The 21715-nt window shown below is 40.7% G+C and overlaps 1 protein-coding gene across 1 annotated transcript; it reads left to right on the top strand.

Annotated features, from left to right (window-relative positions):
• Window positions 1–1289: 1289 nt before the first annotated feature.
• On the top strand, window positions 1290–2159 carry LOC107825381 (DNA polymerase-like). The gene has a single exon (XM_016652231.1). It carries the CDS (start codon window positions 1290–1292, stop codon window positions 2157–2159), a length of 870 nt encoding a protein of 289 aa, XP_016507717.1.
• Window positions 2160–21715: the final 19556 nt, after the last annotated feature.

The raw sequence follows: 21715 nt of genomic DNA, 5'->3' as shown, positions 1-21715 counted from the left end.
GGTGTTGAATAGTAGACCGGTCTACCCATAGCTGATGCTAACTATCCTACAGAGCAGATTAAAGTCATTAGGTTTACAATATGAGGAAACCTCGACTTAAAGAACTTCTCGATATGACTAGAAATCTTCAAGCATTCTTTTTTCTTTAAGCATATCACAAGACTCAAATCAACTTCTAAGGAAAGGAAGCCTTTCATTGTTGCCGATACTGAGATAGTTATGATAAACGATATCCACATGCCATATGTTGCGGGTTTTTTAGTGGTTGAACCGGGTGATGCTCCGTCAGAAGATATGGGCTATAGTATTGAAATGTATTTCAGTGAAGACAATCCGGCGTCTCTATTTCCAACTATCCATAAAAGGAGTAATAAGATGTTGTCCGACTTTCTAGAGTGGTTAGCAGTCGTAGTGAGCAAAAATCGATCAATTCATACTGTCTACTTCCACAACTTATCACGATTTGATGGTATTCTATTTTTGAAATATTTCGCTAGTCATGATACTAAACACACCTTTAAACCTGTTATGAGGAACAACTTGCTATATGAGTTAGTTGTGTATCGCGATGAGAAAATGCTATTTCGTCTAAGGGATTCACTCATGCTTCTCCCGAGTAATCTCAATACCTTAGCTAAAAATCTCTGTCCCCAATTAGGGGCTAAAGGATGTATACAGTATGATAAAGTGCAAGAGTTGAATCTTATCCAGATACGGGAAGAATTATTGGAGTATATGAAACGGGATATCCTTTTATTAGGTGGCATTATGCATACAGATCAAGCTATGTATTATTCTCTGTATCGAGTTGATATCGTGAAAAAAGGACCTTGTCAGCGTTAGCTCTAGATATTTTTCGCTCTTGCTATTACGATCAAGAAAACTCCCCAATCTATATTCCCAATCAGAATGAAGATACATTCATTCGCCGTGGATACTGTAGGGTCCATACCGATGTATATAAACCTATAGGTTATAATCTATATTACTATGATGTAAACTCATTATACCCATATATTATGAAAAACTACCCAATGCCTAGGGGTGAGCCTGTCTGGCGGGGCAATTTGGAGAGCGTCAAATTAGATAGCTTGTTTGGATTTTTTAAGGCTTATATAGAGTGCCCTCCACATATAAAACGACCTTTCTTACCCTATAAAGATCCTAAATCTAAAATACTAATATTCCCTACATGTGAATTTGTCAGTGTTTATTATAGTGAAGAGTTAAAATATGCTAGAAGCGTAGGCTACAAGGTAATCCCTCTTTCGGGCTACATGTTTCAAAAGATGAATCCTGGCAGCCCATTCGGGGAGTTAGTTGGCTCCCTCTTTGAGAGCTGGTTAAAGGCAAGAAAAGAAGGTAATGAGGCCATGGCCTATGTGTACAAGATCCTTATGAATTCATTATACGGTAGATTTGGTATTAACCCTGAATCCATACAGACAGAGGTCTGCAATTATGATAAATATAATCAATTAATTATAACAACAGGGTTCCAGTATGCGGAGAAGCTTAGCGATAAATACTACATTATTGCCTATAAGACTAATACAGAACGGGTTCCAGACGCGGAGTGGAGGCCGCCAAGGATAGCAGCAGTTCAGATATCAGCGGCTATCACAACATGCGCTCGTATCCATATGCATCCTTACAATTCAAGAGAAGATTGTTACTACACGGATACAGACTCAGTTATCCTTGGGAGTCCTCTTCCTGATGATGATGTCTCACCCACTGAATTGGGGAAGTTTAAGCTGGAGCACAAATTAAGTAAAGGTATCTTTTTATCACCAAAGGGTTATTGTCTTTGGACTGATAAAAATCAGATCATAATTAAACATAAGGGGTTAGCTAAACCATTGGTCAGTGATAAGTGGTATGAAACACAATACGCTGATTTAAAACGGAGAATAGTGGCCCTTGTTGATTCTAACTTCCTAATAAATTGGGCAACACTGGACATCATGAAAAAGACCAAATTAGTGAAGTTAAGTACCCAAACTAATACCAAGAGGGAACCGGTGTATGACAATAATCAAGATTGGGTTGATACAAAACCAGTGAATGTGAAAGACTACGCGAGACAAGATAAAAGAGTACTTCTATATAAATATAGGATACAATCCGATAGTATCATCAAAGATAAGCAAGGCTAGAGTCAAAGGCCAGATTCCCCTAAGAAAGCTACTATTCAAAGGCAGGGGCAGAGTAACTCTTCACCTACTCTTTCATCCATCCACCGAAGAAGAATAAGAATAAGAAAAAATATATTAACTCCGGTAAGAAGAAGAAGAAAAAGCCAGGTTAGCCTTTTGAGAGCCTATCTTTTTCTTTTTTCTTACTGAGCAACCTTTTTTATACACCGAGGGAACCTTGAACATAAATCATTGACCCCTGATGGTTGGTAGGGGAAGTGAGTGGGGGCGTATCCTAGTTTAGCTCGGACTCTACTAGTGACTAAAGGTTGAAGGGCACTGGAGGATTCTATTAGTCTACGTAAGGCAGCTAAATAGAATATAAAATTACCATTTTAGGGGTTCAGGTCCAGATTCCTGGATAGGTTGTGCCGGTCTAATTGAGTTGTCGATGTATCAGCGCCCTCTTTTTAGTCTTAGTCCTCCGAATGGTTATTTCCCACTGTAGGGGAAAAGCCCGTACTTAGAATGGTTATTTCACATCACTGCCTTTTGACTGAAGTTCTTAGAAGAGGGAATGTAAAAGAATTAGACTAGGGACCTTATTCCAATCTTAAACCTTCGTTCTCCCCGCCCTGGAATTACTGAACTCCCAAGACGTTAAGCTAGCAAGACTAATAGGTTTAGGCTAGGGCGCCAACCCTGACTAGAAGTCTGTTTTTCCCACGTCCGGTAGACTTTCTTGGCTTTCACTAATAGAATAGTTCAAGCTTATTAGAATAGGTTGAGAAAAGCGCTAAGAGAGAACCTTACTCAATTACTTAAGTAAAGGTGCGTAGCTGTTTAGATACTCTTACTACTCTCTTTTCTTAATAAGTATTATGAAAACATCTTGTTTAAGAAAGTGCTTTTATTTTTAATAGACTATCCACACCATCCCATTTCAGTAGGGACAAGACCGGCAGCAAGAGCGAATGAGAGCATTATGCCCAACCCAACTGCCTTAAGCAGAGATCCACTAGCCGAAATAGTTAATTCACATAAAGGCATTTCATTAATGGCATGGAGCACGAGCTGGGTAAGATTAGCAGAATCGATAAACTTTGTGACCTCAAACCCCTGCGGTCGATACTGTAGGTCGAAATACTTCTCGTAGTTGAATAGCGGGCCAAATATGGTGCTATCAGGCATATTAGCCATTGAGCAAGGGTCCACCTTGTACCAGACAACACAACCTACACCCGTGACCACTAGCGCCAAGTAACGCCCAAAATATCAGGGACTATATGTTACAACATCAGTTAATACCCTATCCGCATTCCCAGGTTCATTCAATAATCCACGAACGCCGGCTCCTAAACTAGAGGCAGTAAACATACTATCGGGTGAAATTTTACTAGTTATATATGATAAGCCCAGGTTGTTGTTGCAGTATACAGTCAGTTTTTCCAATTTCTCACTACAATACTCTAACTCTTTAAGTAGAAATTTAGATTGACCGGGTAGAAAACGAAATGCAAAAGCCATACTTTTATTACCAAAATTCTTCTACGACCCCGGATAATGGGGTAAAACAAAATCTAAGCAAATACCTTTCTTCATATCCTGTATTGTACCCTCCCACCAAGGATGAAATGTGTTCAAAGAATGAGAAAAAGAAGGCGTACTGCTTACGCTGACCTCTGAATTACCCGAGGAAGATCTGGTATTACCATTATCAGAAGAAGTCCCGCTATCAATAGTCAGTTTTTCGAACTTCTCACACAGCGTATAATCATCCAGGTTGTCGATATTTTCAATACATTAAAAAATCGACACCAATCTATACTCTTCGGCCGCATAACTGGAAATGAATTTTTTATGTAGGATATAAACCCTATAAATAGTGCTTCCGCTATTTAACACAGTTACCAAAGGCTCACCCGCGCCAACCCGGTTTGCTAGTTCAGCAAAAAGGCGGAGGGTAGTCTAATTCTAGGTGAGTAGGGCTTATATCAGATTTACTGAGCATTTAGCCTTGTAAGCCAACAATTTTTATAATTCACTACATAGACAAAAATATCCTATCAAATAAACACTACAAATAACGACCAAAAATAGTATACTATAATTATCTTTTTCCTCTTCAACTCCTGAAACATCAGCTTTAACCTCTTGTTTTTCAACCTCTGAAATATCAGTTTTAACCTCTTGTTTTAAGCGAATTATATGTTAGACATTAATGTTAGACATTAATGTTAGCGAAAAAACCAACTTCCGCTATTAATGTTAGACATTAATTATATGGTTATGTCTAACTCTGCTCATCCAAACTGGGATTTTAAGCGAAAGTTGAGCCTTCCGGTACTCTCTCCCGAATGTGTAAAAGACTTTTTCAAGTTTGATTAGTGAAAACGTCGTCAACTCGTAACCGGGGAATATAAGTCCTCCTCCCAAGACTACTCAATCCCTGCTCTATGTCCTACTGCTGACCTTAGCGAGACAATGGGAGTGCATCTCATTTGAATAGAAAGGCTTTACCTCTCTTGTTGGACGAGACTAAAAAGTCTTTTTCAAAAGAAAAGTCTTTCGACTTAACAAAGAGAGTAGGCTGGATACTAAAAGAATTCAATACAGCGGGAGGGGGGGGGAATGAAGGTTCCTCAATAAGATAATACTTTTTTTTAATGCTGACATGACAGGGGAAATAGGCTTGCAGAGTATGTCTTTGATGACCGAATAAAGTATAAAAATAAAACTTTAAGGGCCACCAAAAAGGAAAAAACGGACATCATGCTCGGCGGCTAAAGGGAAAGAAATTGGAAAGGTGCTCAAGATTGATTATACTACCTCTGATGTTGAGGGCGATCGTTCTATTTTATTGTGTGCAGAAGTTGATCTTACTAAGCCTTTTTTATTTTATCTAAGTTTAAATCGCACTGTGTGGAAAATTGAGTATGAGAGCCTTCATATGATCTCTTTTAATTATGGCAAAAGCAAATATGGCTTTAAGGATGATAACTGTCCATTAAAGCAAGTTGAAGGCCAAACTGATACAACGAAAGATCCAGTTGATAGTCATGGGAACAGTAGCGATTGGCCGGGGTTGAAGCAGACCTTTCCTATTTATTCATTATAATAACTATATGAAAAGAGGAAAGGACTTTTTTATAGAGAGGGGTTGAAAATATCTCAGAGCGAACGTAAGCTTTGCCATGAGAGTAGATCAGCGGAGTTTACGATCATAAAGAAAAGGCTAACCTCACCTTACGGATCATTTCACTTGCTTGACTGGTTTGCTTTCCAGGTTACTCACTTCCGTTCTATCGGGATGAACTAGCGATATGAGAGTTATCCCATCTTCGATGACTGGTGATTCGGCAACCGATTGATTCGGCGCATCTAAGTATTGAAAAACCCAAATTCGTTGGTATCTTTGCTGAAGGTCTCTTCGCATAAACCACCATGTTAACATAAATCAATGATGTTATCCGATTTCATAAATATGAAATTTATGAAATCGGATAATGCATTAGTCATTAATTGAATGAAATTAATTTTTCTATAATTAATTGAATGTCTAACATTGATTTATGTTATATATATATGGTTATGTCTGATAATGTCTAAATTAATTTATGATAATATCTATTAATTTCTTTATTAATAGACCCTCTAAATGAATCGGATAATGCATTAGTCATTCATTGGGGAAAAGAACATGATGATGCCTAACATGAGCGAATATCTATTCGCTCCCCTAAGCTTGTTCTTTTTCAAGAAAAAATGAATTGCAATCTTGGTTTAGTTTTGTTAATTTGAAAATTTTCATATTTATCAAGATTTTTAAGTGTGCAATCCTTTTGTGAAAATGTTGATGGGGGATGTTAAATTTATATTACGGTCAAATTTGTCTACTAGTAGTAGATTACGTCAGAGCTTTGTTACGTCAAATTTGAGAATCGTAACAAATCTGTATTACAAGTCGAAACTACAAGGGGTTGTTTGGTAGGAGTTATTACAAAAAAGGAAATTTTATCTCCTATAGTAAATGTTGATATCTTATTTATTATAAATAAATATATTTTTAAAAAATTATCTCCTATAGCTAGCTTTTAATTTTTATAGCAAAATATCTATTTATGGCCACTTCCTACCTTTAAGCCATTAAATACGTTGTGTATTATTTTTCTCTCTCCTTCTTTTTTCTCTCTCACAAAATTACCGTATAGGAAGTAAACTTCTCTCTCCCTCTTTCCTCCTTTCTCTTTCCTCTTTCTTCTCTTTTTCCCCCGATTTTTCCTCTCTGCTTTTAGAAACCCTAGGAGGGGCTGTGTTCCGCCAACGACAGATCCGGCCGGCGACCACTTCCCCCCCTTCCTTATTGTGTCACCCCTAACCCCCTCCTCCCTTATCCTTCTTCCTGCATCTGCCCCATTCTCTCTGTCACAACGCCATTCTCTCTGTCACAACGCCATTCTCTTCCCCATTTTCTCTATCAATGATTCTCCACTGATTCATCTCTATTATCTCTCTCAATTTTCAACTTTTTTTGCTCCAAAGAACTGTGGTAAGTAGAAACAAAGATTTGGGGAAACAAAAGATAAAGGAGAAACAAAGATTTGGAGAAATACAAGTGCAGATCTCAAAATTTTCGAAGCAGAAATGAGAGATTCACTACCTGGACGACTCAGAGGGGCTCGGTACCGGGGGTGACGCCCCACATGGCGACGACCTGGATATCGGTGGATTGGGGACGGAGTTTGGGGCTAAGGAACTTGAAGAGTATGTTACCCTTTTTAATTGTATTTCAATGTATCTCGCTGTATTCTATGTATTTCGTTATATTCACTGTCTTTATTAGTTTTTTCTACTTTTTCAATATATTCACTGTTTTTAACTGTATTCAATGTAATTATATAATTTTAAAGCTTCACTTTGTTTTACTGTTTTGTCCAACAGTATATATTATAAGCAGTATGTATTCAATGTATTGTAGAATGCATTCATATGTTTTTTAAATTAATATAACTAGCTTTAGTGTATGTGCGTTGCACATGAATTCTGCGTGTATCAATAAAATAATACGAATTATGTGTAATAGCAATTGACATCGATATAGATGTAACATTCATTTAAATGGAAAAATAAATATTATTTGTCACGACCCTAAACCCAGACCCGGTCGTAATGGCGCCTCTCGTGAAGACAAGGCCAACCAACTCTTCCCAATTTGACGTTAAGCAGTTAAACAATAAGAAAACAGTCTAAAACATGATTTAATATTACTAAGTAGTAGATAATATCATAAATATGCGGAAGGGTAATCCAACACAGCCCGATACCGGGGTGTCACTAGTCATGAGCATCTATAAATCCTACTAAAAATCTGATAAGTCTATACACTATTACAAAAGTCTGATAAGAGATAGAAAAGATAAAGAGGGAGAAACACGGGTCTGCGGACGTCAAGCAGCTACCTCGTGAACTCCGAATGTCCGCCGGGAGCTCTCAACTCGCACTGGCAGAATCAGCAACGCCTAAATCTGCACATAGGGGTGCAGGGAGTAAAGTGAATACTCCAACTCAGTGAGTAACAAATGTAAATGAAGACTGAAAGCAAGAAATCACGCAAGGCACAAAACATTCTATAATAAAGCAGCAAAACCATTTAAAATCAGTAAATTAGTGAAAGATAGGTAAAATCCTTTAACTCAAATGTAGTTTCATGAAGAGCCTTTTTTAATAATTAAGCAGGTAATTGACAGCCAAATATAAAAAAGTAAACACACAAAGGCTCGCCCCTCGGGCACAGTATCAACAAATCCGCCCCTCGGGCATAGTATCAACAAATCCGTCCCTCAGGCAATATCTCAGAACAGTACCAGCCCCTCGGGCAATCACATAAAGCAATACCAGCCCCTCGAGCTCAATATCACATCACAATGGGTACCCGCGCTCACTTGGGGTGTACAGACTCCTAGAGGGGCCCCTTACGGCCCAAGCGCAATATCAAGCCACCTCGTGGCATCATCACTAGGCCCTCGTTCCCATATCAATCAAGCCACCTCGTGGCGTACATATCACAGGCCCTCGACATCATAATCAGTGTCAAATGTTTCCTCACAACATAGGCCCTCGGCCTCACTCAGTCAAGAATCCTCACAAGCCACTCGAGCAATAGTAAAACAGTGTTTCTCAGCCCAAACATCATTTAAAAATATCATTTAAGTATTAAAACTGAGTAAACATGGTTGAATACAAAAACAGTAGAAAATAACATGACTGAGTTCAAGTATAAAGTCAAAACAGTCAGGAAATATCAGTAAAAATCCCCGAAGGGTTCAAATATTTGGCTCAAGGCCCAAATATGGCATTCAACTCAAGTAATGATGACAACAAATAGATTTCAGTTAAATACGCGGAAAAATCATCAATTGGGATGGACCAAGTCACAATCGCCCAATAGTGCACGACCTCACACTCGTCATCATGCGTGTGCCTCACCTCAATATAGCACTACGATGTGCAAATTTGGGGTTTCAAACCCTCAGAACATCATTCACAATCATTACTCACCTCGAACCGGTCAAATCTCTAGCTCGCGACGCCCTTGCCCCTCGAATCGACCTCCACTCGAGTCGAATCTATCCAAAATCAGAACGAGGACGTCAAAATATGCTAAGGGAACGAAGCCCAAGCGAAAACAATCAATATATGACAAATCCCGAAATTACCAAAACCCGACCCCCGGTCCCACGTCTCGAAATTCAACAATTTTTACATCAATAGGTTCCTTATCTCCCCACGAGTTCATACATATCAAAAGTTCTGAAATCCGACCTCAAATGGTCCTTCAAATCCTCAATTGAAGACCTAAGTTCCAAAGCCCTAGTTTCCCCAATTTTCACCCTTAATTTCCATGATTTCTAGCTCTAATCCATGAAGTAATAGCATAGGAACGAGTTTTAGGTTCAAATTCTTTACCTCAATGAAGTTCCCTTGAAATCCCTCTTTCAAATCGCCCAAAGAGCTCCAAAGCCGAGATAAAAATGGTGAAATTAGCTAAAATTTGTGAACACCACAATTTATACTTTCTGCCCAGGCATTTTCACATCTAAGACACAATACCCGCTTCTGCGGTACTGCATATACGGCCAAATTACCGCTTCTGCGGTTCTTCACTTAAAAGGCCCAATCCGCATCTGCGGTCAACTCTCCGCATGTGCGGTCATACTACTGCATTTGTGGTTCCTGACGATTCCTCCAAAATCCACTTCTGCGGCTCCTCTTCCGCACGTGCGGTCCCCAATCCGCATGTGCAGAAATTCCAGAAGCAGCTGAGATTCTGCAACTTCACATGTCTCAAACCTTTCCGTCAACCATCCGAAATCATCTTGAGCCCCACCGGGTCCTTAACCAAAAGCACAAACATATCCTAATACCTTATTCAAACTTGTTCCAATCATCAAAACACCTCAAACAACATCAAATCACCCAAAACACATCGGGTTCAAGCCAAACTTTCAAAAATATTCCTAATTTTGCTTTTGATAAAAAACCCAACCAAACCACGTTTGAATGACCTAAACTTTTGCACACACATCGCAAATGGCACAACGAAATTATTGTAACTCTCGGAATTCCATTCCGACTCCTATATCAAAATCTCGCCTACTAACCGGAAATCGCCAAAATATCAACTTCGCCAATTCTAGCCTAAATCTACTCCGGACCTCCAAAACTCATTCTGATCACGCTTCTAAGTCATAAATTACCTCCCGAAGCTAACTGAACCATCGAAACTCACATCCGAGCCCTCTAATACATAAGTCAACATCCGATTGACTTTTCCAACTTAAGCTTCCTCAAAAGATACTAAGTGTCTCAAACCTTACCAAATTTATTCCCGATTCAATCCGACCAACCCGATATCACATAACACGAAAAAAGAAAGCATAAAGATTATAAATGGGAAAAATGGAGCGGTAACTCATGAGATGACTGGACGGGTCATCACATCCTCCCCAACTTAAATAAACGTTCGTCCTCGATCGAGTCAAGAGACATACCTGAAGCCTTAAATAGGTGAGGATATTTGCTCCGCATCTCCCGCTCGGTTTCCCAGGTAGCCTCCTCCACGGGCCGATCTCTGCACTGCACTTTCATCGAAGCTATATCCTTTGACCTCAACTTTCGAACCTAATGACCCAAAATAGCTACTCGCTCCACATCATAAGTCAAATCATCATCCAACTGAACCGTGCTGAAATCCAAAACATGAGACGGATCCCCAATATACTTTCGGAGCATAGAAACATGAAATACCGATGCGCACTCGACAAGCTGGGTGGAAAAGCAAGCTCATAAGCCACCTCCCCAATCCTCCGAAGCACCTCAAAAGGCCCAATAAACCGCGGATTCAATTTCCCTTTCTTCCCAAATCTCATAAAACCCTTCATGGGTGAAACCTTCAACAGAACCTTCTCACCAATCATGTAGGACACATCTCGAGCCTTCCTGTTAGCATAACTCTTTTGCCTCAACTACGCGGTACGAAGCCTCTCCTGAATCACCTTCACCTTTTCTAAGGCATACTATACCAAGTCTGTCCCCAATAGCTTAGCCTCACCGGGCTCAAACCAACCAACTGGAGATCTACACCGCCTCCCATACAAAGCCTCATATTGAGCCATCTGAATACTCGATTGGTAGCTGCTGTTATAAGCAAACACTGCAAGCGGTAGAAACTGATCCCATGACCCTCCGAAATCCATGACACAAACACGTAACATGTCCTCCAATATCTGAATAGTGCACTCGGACTGTCCGTCCATCTGAGGGTGAAAACCTGTGCTCAACTCAACATGAGTACCCAACTCTCGTTGCACAGACCTCCAAAATTGCGAAGTAAACTGAGTGCCCCTATCTGAAATGGCAGAAACTGGGACACCATGCAAACGAACAATATCCCAGATATAGATCTCTACCAACCGCTCTGAAGAATAGGTAGTACACACAGGAATGAAGTGCGCGTACTTGGTCTGCCGATCCACAATCACCTAAATAACATCGAACTTTCTCAAAGTCCGTGGAAGTCCAACAAAAAAGTCCAAGTGATCCTCTCCCACTTCCACTCTGGAATATCTATCCGCTGAAGCAAGCCACCCGATCTCTGATACTCATATTTTACCTGCTGACAATTGAGTCACCGAGCTACAAGCCCCACAATGTCTTTCTTTATTCTTCTCCACCAATAGTGCTGCCTCAAATCCTGATACATCTTCATGGCACCCGGATGAATGGAATACCGCGAGCTATGAGCCTCCTCCAGAATCAACTCTCGAAGCCCATCCACATTGGGCACACAAATCTGGCCCCACATTCTCAACACCCAATCATCACCAATGGTCACATCTCTTGCATCATCATGCTGAACTCTATCCTTAAGGACAAGCAAATATGGATCATCATACTGGCGATCTCTGATGCGATCATATAAAGAAGACCAGAAAGCACGTAAGCCAATACCCGACTGGGCTCCAAAACATCTAATCTCATGATCCGATTGGCCAAGTCCTGGACGTCAACTGCAAGAGGTCTCTCCCCAAATGGAATATATGCTAAACTCCCAATACTCACCGCCTTTCGGCTCAAGGCATCGACCATCACATTGGCCTTTTCCGGATGGTACAATATAGTGATATCATAATCCTTAAGCAACTCCAACTATCTCCGCTGCCTCAAATTGAGATCCTTCTGTTTAAACAAGTGCTGGAGGCTACGATGATCAGTAAACACCTCACAAGACACACCATACAAGTAATGCCTCCAAATTTTCAACGCGCAAACTATGGCAGCCAACTCTAAATCATGAACGGGGTAGTTCTTCTCATGGGGCTTCAACTGACGAGAAACATAAGCAATAACTCTACCCTCCTGCATCAATACACAACCAATGCCAACTCTCGAAGCATCACAATACACGTACATGAACCTGAAGCTGATGGCAAAACTAACACTAGAGCTGTGGTCAAAGCTATCTTGAGCTTCTGAAAGCTCTCCTCACACTCGTCCGACCAAACAAATGAAGCACCCTTCTGAGTTAACTTGGTCAAGGGCGATGCGATGGATGAGAATTCCTGAACAAAACGACGATAATACCCTGCCAAACCAAGAAAGCTGCGAATCTCTGTGGCTGAGGACGGTCTGGGCCAACTCTAAACCGCCTCTATTTTCTTCGGATCAACCTGAATACCCTCGCTGGATACCACGTGCCCTAAGAAAGCCACTAAACTGAGCCAAAACTCACAGTTGGAGTATTTTGCATAAAACTTCTCCTTTCTCAATCTCTACAACACAACTCTCAAATGCTCCGTGTGCTCCTCCTGAATATGCGGATATACCAGAATATCATCAATGAAGACTATGACAAACAAGTCAAGATAAGGCCGGAACACATTGTTCATCAAATGCATGAATGCTGTTGGGGCATTAGTCAGCCCAAAAGACATCACCAAGAACTCATAATGACCATATCTGGTCCTGAAAGCTGTATTAAGAATATCTGAGTCCCTGATCTTCAACTAGTGATAACCTGAATGGAGATCAATCTTGGAGAACACTCTCGCTCCCTGAAGCTGGTCGAATAAATCATCAATGCGAGGCAAAGGATACTTATTCTTAATTGTTACTTTGTTCAATTGCCTATAATCAATGCACATTCTCACAGTGCCATCCTTCTTTTTCACAAATAGAACCGGCGCACCCCAAGGTGACACACTAGGCCGAATGAACCCTTTATCAAGGAGTTCCTGAAGCTGCTCCTTTAATTCCTTCAACTCCGCTGGTGCCCTACGATACGGCAGAATAGAAATGGGCTGAGTGCCCGACACCAGGTCAATACCAAAATTAATATCCCTGTCTGATGGCATGCCCGACAGGTCTACGGGAAACATCAAAAAAATCCCTCACAAGTGGAACAGAATCAATACTAGGAGTCTCAGCACTGATATCCCTAACAAAGGCTAGATACAAAAGACAACCCTTCCTAACCATACGCTGGCATTTCAAGAATGAGATCACTCTACTAGGAACATAATCAGTCACACCTCGCTACTCAATCCGTGGCACACCCGATATAGCCAATGTGGCTATCTTAGCATGACAGTCCAGAATAGCACGACACGGAGATAGCCAATCCATGCCCAAAATGACATTGAAATCCACTGTACACAATAATAGAAGATCCACACGGGTCTCCAGACCCCTAATAGTCACCACACACGACCAGTACACACGGTCTACAACAATAGTATCGCCCACAGGGTAGATACAAGAACAGGTAAAGCAAGAAACTCATGGGGCATACCCAAATAATGAGCAAAGTATGATGACACATAAGAAAAGGTGGAACCGGGATCAAATAATACAGAGGCATCTCTGTGGCAGACTGAAAAAATACCTGTGAGAACAGCATCTGAAGCAATAGTATCGGGTCTACATGGAAGTGCATAGAAATGGGCCTGACCGCCACCTGATCGACCTCCCCCTCCGGGTCGACCCCTAGCTGACTGGCCTCTACCCCTAACTGGCTAGGGGATGGTGGTGAAGTAACTGGCGCTGAAGCCGATGACTGACCCCTCTGCTGAGATAAACTCGCAAGACGACAAGGGCATTGCCTCCACATATGCCCCATCTCACCACACTCATAACAACTCCCAGGTGTTGGAGAAGGGGACTGAAGGGAACCCCTCGCATTAGAGTGACTAGCAGATACACTCGGCATATAAGAGCCCTGAGCTGATGGAGCATGGGACGAACTCTGATCTAGAAAGGCACTAAGTGATGACTGGCCCTGACGAGAACTGTGAGAACCATGACCCGATGATGCCCCACGATAACCTGGGCGAGCTGGCTGAGCATGCCTGAATGGACGGCCTCTGCCATGCTGAAACTGACCTCTCGAAGGAGTACCACTGTAACTACCAGATCCTCGAGGCCTTTTGGCCTCCCTCTCCTCACGCTCCTGGCGACAAACAGACTCAATCTCACGGGCAATATCCACAACCTCCTCGAAAGTAGCACCAATTACCCTTTCCCTGGTCATAAGAATGCGAAGCTGATAAGTGAGGCCATCAACAAACCTCCTAATCCTCTCTCTATCTGTCGGAACCATACAAATAGCATGACGAGCTAACTCAGAGAACCTCATCTCGTACTACGTCACAATCATCTCTCCTGATGCAACCACTCAAACTCCCTACGTAGCTCTTCTCTGTGGGACTGCACACATACTTCTCCAGGAAGAGAACGGAGAACTGCTGCCAGGTAAGGAGTGCTGCACCAACAGGCCTACGCCTCTCAAAAACCTCCCACCAAGTGAAGGCAGCTCCAGAAAATTGATAAGCAGTGAAAGTGACTCCGCTGGTCTCCAGAATACCCGCAGTACGAATCATCCTCTGGAATTTGTCTAAGAAACCCTAGGCATCCTCACCCTCTACACTGAAGGTCGGAGGCTGCAGTATACCAAACCTCTCCAACCTACGCTGCTCATCCTCCGACATAGCAAGAACTACATAGTCCTGAGTAGCTGCAGCCAGCTAGGCTGGATATGTCCCCGGCGTCTGAAGTCCCTGCACGACCTGCTCAGGTGTGCGAGCGGTGGGAGTCTGATTGCCTCTCCCGACCTGAAAAGTTGCTGCGGCTGTAGTGGCTGAAACCGCCTGAGCTAGGCTAGTGCAAACTGATAAGATCTGAGCCAAGGCCTCCTAAATACCCAGAATCACCATGGGCACAGCTGGTGCCTGAGCTGGTGCTGCTGGAGAGACCATAACTAGAACCTGACCCTAAACTGGGGAAGCTGGTGGATCTGCAGGTGCTACCCTAGCTACTCTACCCCTACCACGACCACAATTGCGTCCTCGGCCTCTAGTGGCCACGGCTGGTGGTACTGGTGGTCGTCCACCGGTAGCACATGTCCTCACCATTTGTGAGAGAATAGAACAACAAAAGTTTAGTACTCGGATCAACAAATTCGCACGACAAGAATTTCAAGAATATGAAGTTTTCCTAAAGGTTCTACAGCCTCTCGAGGATAAATACAGACGTCTCCGTACCGATCCGCGAGACTCTACTAAACCTGCTCATGACTCATGAGACCTATGTAACCTAGTCTCTAATACCAACATGTCACGACCATAAACTCGGACTCGATCGTGATGGCGCCTCTCGAGAAGACAAGGCCAGTCAACTATTCCCATTTCGACGTTAAACAGTTAAACAACAAGAAAACAGTCTAAAATATGATTTAATAATACTAAGTAGCAGATAATATCATAAATATGCGGAAGGACAACCCAACACAACCCGATACCGGGGTGTCACTAGTCATGAGCATCTATAAATCCTACTACAAATCTTATAAGTCTATACACTATTACAAACTTCTGATAAGAGATAGAAAAGATAAAGAGGGAGAAAAACGGGTCTGCGGACGTCAAGCAACTACCTCGTGAACTTTGAATGTCCGCCGGGAGCTCTCAACTCGCACTGGTAGTATCAGCAACGCCTGAATCTGTATATAGGGGTGCAGGAAGTAAAATGAGTACTCCAACTCAGTGAGTAACAAATGTAAATAAATACTAAAAGCAAGAAATCACGTAAGGCACAAAGCATTCTATAATGAAGCAGTAAAACCATTTAAAATCAGTAAATCAGTGAAAGATAGGTAAAATCCTTTAACTCAAATGTAGTTTCATGAAAAGCCTTTTTCAATAATTAAGCAGGTAATTGACTGCCAACTATGAAAAAGTAAACACATAAAGGCTCGCCCCTCGGGACAAATCTGCCCCTCAGGCAACATCTCAAAATAGTACCAGCCCCTCAGGCAATCACATAGAATAATACCAGTCCCTCGGACAATCACATAGAACAATACCAGCCTCTCGGGCTCAATCTTACATCACAATGTGTACCCGCGCTCACTAGGGGTGTACAGACTCTTGGAGGGGCCCCTTACGACCCAAGCGCAATATCAAGCCACTTCGTGACATCATCACTAGGCCCTCGGCCTCATATCAATCAATCCACCTCATGTCATACATATCTCAGGCCCTCGGCCTCATAATCAGTATCAAATGTTTCCTTACAATATAGGCCATCGGCCTCACTCAGTCAAGAATCCTCACAAGCCACTCGGGCAATAGTAAAACAGTGTTTCTCAGTCCAAACATCATTTAAAAATATCATTTAAGTTTTAAAACTGAGTAAACATGGCTGAGTACGAAAACAGTGGAAAATAACATGACTGAGTTCAAGTATAACGTCAAAACAGTGAGGCAATACCAGTAAAAATCCCCGAAGGATTCAAATAGTTGGCTCAAGGCCCAAATATGGCATTCAACCCAAATAATGATGGTAACAAATAGATTTCAGTCAAAATACGCGGAAAAATCATCAATCGGGATGGACCAACTCACAATCCCACAATAGGGCATGACCCCACGCTCGTCATCAAGCGTGTGCCTCACCTCAATATAGTACTACGATGTGCAAATTCGGGGTTTCAAACATTCAAAACATCATTTACAATCATTACTCGACGTACTTGCCCCTCGAATCGACCTCTACTCGCGTCGAATCTATCCAAAATCAGAACGAGGATGTCAAAATATGCTAAGAGAACGAAGCCCAAGCAAAAACAATTAATATATGACACAAATCCCAAAATTACCAAAACCCGACCCCCCAGTTCACATCTCGAAATTCAAATTTTTTTACATCAATAGATTCCTTATCTCCCCACGAGTTCATACATATCTAAAGTTCTGAAATCCAACCTCAAATGGTCCTTCAAATCCTCAATTAAAGGCCTAAGTTCCCAAGCCCTAGTTTCTCCAATTTTCACCCTTAATTTCCATGATTTCTAGCTCTAATCCATGAAATAATAGCATAGGAACGAGTTTTATGTCCAAATTCCTTACCTCAATGAAGTTTCCTTGAAATTCCTCTTTCAAATAGCCCAAAGAGCTCTAAAGCCAAGATAAAAATGGTGAAATTAGCTAAAATTTGCGAAGGTCACAATTTATACTTTCTGCCCAGGCATTTTCACATCTGTGACACAATACCCACTTCTGCGGTACCGCATATGCGGCCAAATTACTGCTTCTGCGGTTCTTCACTTAAAAGGCCCAATCCGCATCTGCGGTCAACTCTCCGCATCTACGCCTTCGCTGGTGCAGTCACACTACCGCATCTGCGGTTCCTAACGATTCCTCCAAAATCCGCTTCTGCGGCTCCTCTTCCGCACGTGCGGCGTCGCACCTGCGGTCCCCAATCCGCAGGTGCTGAAATACCAGAAGCAGCTGAGATTCTACAACTTCACAAGTCTCAAACCTTTCCGTCAACCATCCGAAATCACTCTGAGGCCCCCGGTACCTCAACCAAAAGCACAAACATATCCTAATACCTTATTCAAACTTGTTCCAATCACCAAAACACCTCAAACAACATCAAATCACCCAAAACACATCAGATTCAAGCCAAACTTTCAAAAATCTTTCGAATTTCGCTTTTGATCAAAAACCCAATCAAACCACGTCCGAATGACCTGAAATTTTGCACATACATCCGAAATGATACAACGGAACTACTACAACTCTCGGAATTCTATTGCGACCCCTATATCAAAATCTCGTCTACCAACCGGAAATCGCCAAAATATCAACTTCGCCAATTCAAGCCTAAATCTACTCCGGACCTCCAAACTCATTGCGATCACGCTCCTAAGTCTTAAATCACCTCCCGAAGCTAACCAAACCATCAGAACTCACATCCAAGCCCTCTAACACATAAGTCAACATCCAGTTAACTTTTCCAACTTAAGCTTCCTCAAAAGAGACTAAGTGTCTCAAACCTTACCAAATTCATTCCCGATTCGATCCGACCAACCCGAAATCACATAACACAGATAAACAAAGCATAAAGAGCAGAAATGAGAAAAATGGAACGGTAAGTTATGAGACGACTGGCCGGATCATCACATTATTATATTAACATAATAATTGAATTCAAAGTAATGATGCGTATTCTAAACCTAAAAAGACAAAGACAATATTGTGTTGTTGAGATAATAATATTTTATTTTGATGTACCATGCATATATCTTATCTGTGACGTAGTGGATGGAGATGCTCTTCCCTTAACCAGAGGTCTCGAGTTCGAGTCCTGAGCATGAAAAAAATCCTTTGTAGAGAGCGCTCCCCCCTCCCTCCAACGAGATTCTATATGACGCAAATTTGAATATAATCGGACTCCAATGCGAGTACCTAACACGGAATGAAAAATCAGAAAAATGCACATATCTCATCTACACATAGACAATATACTTGGTGTATGTTCTTTTTGTAACTTCGGCGACCTAAACCCTTATGAAATTGGTAAACATGAATTGCAACGATAATCTTCTATAAGGTAAAGTAATGACCTTTCTGTATTCTTGCACTTCGTAGTTCTAGCAATATGACTCTTTAAACTTTTTCCGCCTATAAATTAAATGGCTAAGTTTTTGTTGATCCGTAAAAAGAGATTACGTAATCAATTAACATAAAACTGATGTTCGAATGAACATGATGAATACCTCTTACTTATGTTAGTATTTTATAATGTCGTTTGTGTAAATTAAATGGTAGTCTCAACCATTAATTATTACAATAATATTCTGTACGGGTAGTAGTATGGACTTGGTTTTTTTGTGCTCTTTTAGTTTATAACAAATTAACAATAATAATGTCAACAGAATAAACGCTTTAAATAAGAATTACTCGAATTTCAAAAGTGCCACAAAAGAATAGCCTAAAATGTAAAAGTCGTGTATTAATTTGATTCCTGAATATTTTCAACACAATGTGGTTCGGTCAGGTCCCACTGGGTAACATATCAATTTATGCCGCAAGAGTAGTAAAAGGAGCAAACATCAACATTGCAGTTCTATTGCCTATTAGCTTCTCCAAAGCTGTATTGATGCCAGTTAATTCCTGACACTCATTTTTAATAAATGATATTTTAAATTACAATTATTTATTATTTTAAAACAACGTCTTGAGGCCAGCTTTTTCGCTATTAGCTCTATACCCATTTTTTTAAATTTTTTTTAACTTAAACCCACTTTTTAAACAACTTCAGTCCCCTTTCTTCTTCTTCTTCTTCTTCTTCTTCTTCTTCTTCTTCTTCTTCTTCTTCTTCTTCTTCTTCTGCTGCTATTGGTGCTTCTATGAAACTTCAGTTCATAGGATGATTGCCATAACTATGTTTATCGGATTATTTAAAAACAAATTACAAATAATTACGTAAGTTAGTAGACAATAATTTGCGAATATTTCCACGTAATTCTATTCTTTTCACGTTTATTATTTCCAAAATTTATAATTTAGATACTGTTGGCAATCTGATTATTTTATAGTAGTAATACACTATGAAAGAATAAGGCGATTATTTATCTAGTATGTTAGAAAGGTTTTTCAAAAATTTCAGCTTATATAGTGCTGAAATTTTTACAAATGAACTAAATAACTTCAGCATCTTCTGCTGAACTTTTTGAAAAAGCTTTATGACAAAACTAATGAATCCAGGACAAAAAACTTCAGCTTATATAGTGTTGAAGTTTTTCAAATGAAATAAATAACTTCAGCATCTTCTGCTGAAGTTTTTGAAAAAGCTTATCCACGCCAAAAAAACTTCAGCTTATTTAGTGCTGAAGTTTTTACAATGAACAACTAAATAACTTCAGCATCTTCTGCTGAAGTTTTTGAAAAAGCTTTACGACAAAACTAATGAATCAAAGACAAAACCTTCAACTATTTTAGTGCTGAAGTTTTTACAAATGAACTAAATAACTTCAGCATCTTATTCAGGACAAAAAAACTTCAGCATATGGCCTTTGCTACTTCAGTCCCGTCTACTAAAATGCTGAAGTTTTGCGTGATTGCCTTTGCTACTTCAGCCCCGTATGCTGAAGTTACGCAAAAAAATGGGTACGCTTGCAATTATTTTTTACAAAGCGGACACAAGTTAAAACGTGACCCAAAAAGCGAGTATAGATGCAAATCCCCCTCTTCTACCTAACATATAGTTGTTAAACTTAAATATTAGTTTGATCTATATTTTAACTTAAAAAACTTCGATTAACTGCTTGCTGAAAATTAAACTGTAAAACTTCAGGGTTCGATCACGCATACTGCTACAGACAAAAGGGCAGCCTCATTAAGCTTCCGTAATGCATGGGGTCCAAAAAAGGGTCGGATCACAAGGGTTTATTATATGCAGCTTTACCATACTGCTACAGACAAATACATATATGTTACATATGTCGAACTTGCATAATTTTTCGATTTTAAATATCCAAGCTTCATATCTAGAGTCAACACGCTAAATGTACAAAGAGACATAAATCCTGTGATTTAAATAATACTGATACTCAGCAGTTGTCCTTGATGTTCAGGCTGGATTGGCTAATTAAAATTAGTAAGATATTCAGAAAACTTAGAGTGTTGGTAAATGGAAGACGCAACATGAATCAAAATGCTTGTTGGCAACCCTCCCGTGGAGAAAGCTCCTTGCCTCGACGACTCATTAATTCAAATATGTGACTTACATGTTTCTACCCTCCCCATATTCCCTTTTCCACACGTTCATAGTGTCGCGACCCAAATTTTTCACCGCCGGAATCGTGATGGCGCTTAACTCTTGAATGCTAGGCAAGCCAACAGATACGGCTCTAACACGTTAATCATTAACCAAAACAATAATAAACATTAACTAAAGCTAAACAAATATGAAGTGCAAAAATTTTATAATAGTTCAAAATTCTAATACATGACTACCCCAATGATCTGGTGTCACAATCCACGAACGTCTAAGAATTTCCACAAATACTGGTTTAAAGGAAACTGCATCTATTTTGCGGAAAGAAAGAAAACATGAACTAAGATAGAGGGAAGGGGACTAGTACTCCAGGGTCTGCGAACGTCGACAGATCTACCTTGGGTCTCCTGTGGACTGAAGGCAGCAACCTCAAACTCTGATTAGTATGGTCCAGTACCGGGATCTGCACAGAAAGTGCAGAGTACAGTATCGGTACAACCGACCCCATGTACTGGTAAATGCTAAGCCTAACCTCGGTGAAGTAGTGATGAAGTTAGGACACGACAAACAACATAAACCTGTGCAGTTAAAAAATATACTAACCGAATAACAAGTAATAAAAGCTAAGCAGAAATGAACGGGAAGGGGCAACATGCTATGGGAGTTCCAACATACAGAATCACAGCAGTAAAGAAAATCTAAACAACTAGTACACTGGAACCGATAACAACAAATAAACACAGCAAATAGAAAATGCACGACATCACCCTTCGTGCTTTTACTCTCAATCCTCACCATGCAATCAATAATAGAGATGTGCACGACATTACCCTTCGTGCTTTATCACTCTTCTTTACCATATGAATAATAGAAATGTGCACGGCATCACCCTTCGTGCTTTATCACTCTTCCTCACCATATGAATAATAGAATTATGCACGACATCACCCTTCATG

This window comes from Nicotiana tabacum, chromosome 11 (assembly GCF_000715075.1).
Source record: "Nicotiana tabacum cultivar K326 chromosome 11, ASM71507v2, whole genome shotgun sequence".
NCBI classification, from domain to species: Eukaryota; Viridiplantae; Streptophyta; class Magnoliopsida; order Solanales; family Solanaceae; genus Nicotiana; species Nicotiana tabacum.
This window is presented reverse-complemented; position numbering and strand designations above follow the sequence as displayed.

Excerpts from the sequence above, each read along its gene's own strand:
- LOC107825381 (XM_016652231.1), top strand. The coding sequence starts at position 1,290 with ATGAATCCTGGCAGCCCATTCGGGGAGTTAGTTGGCTCCCTCTTTGAG.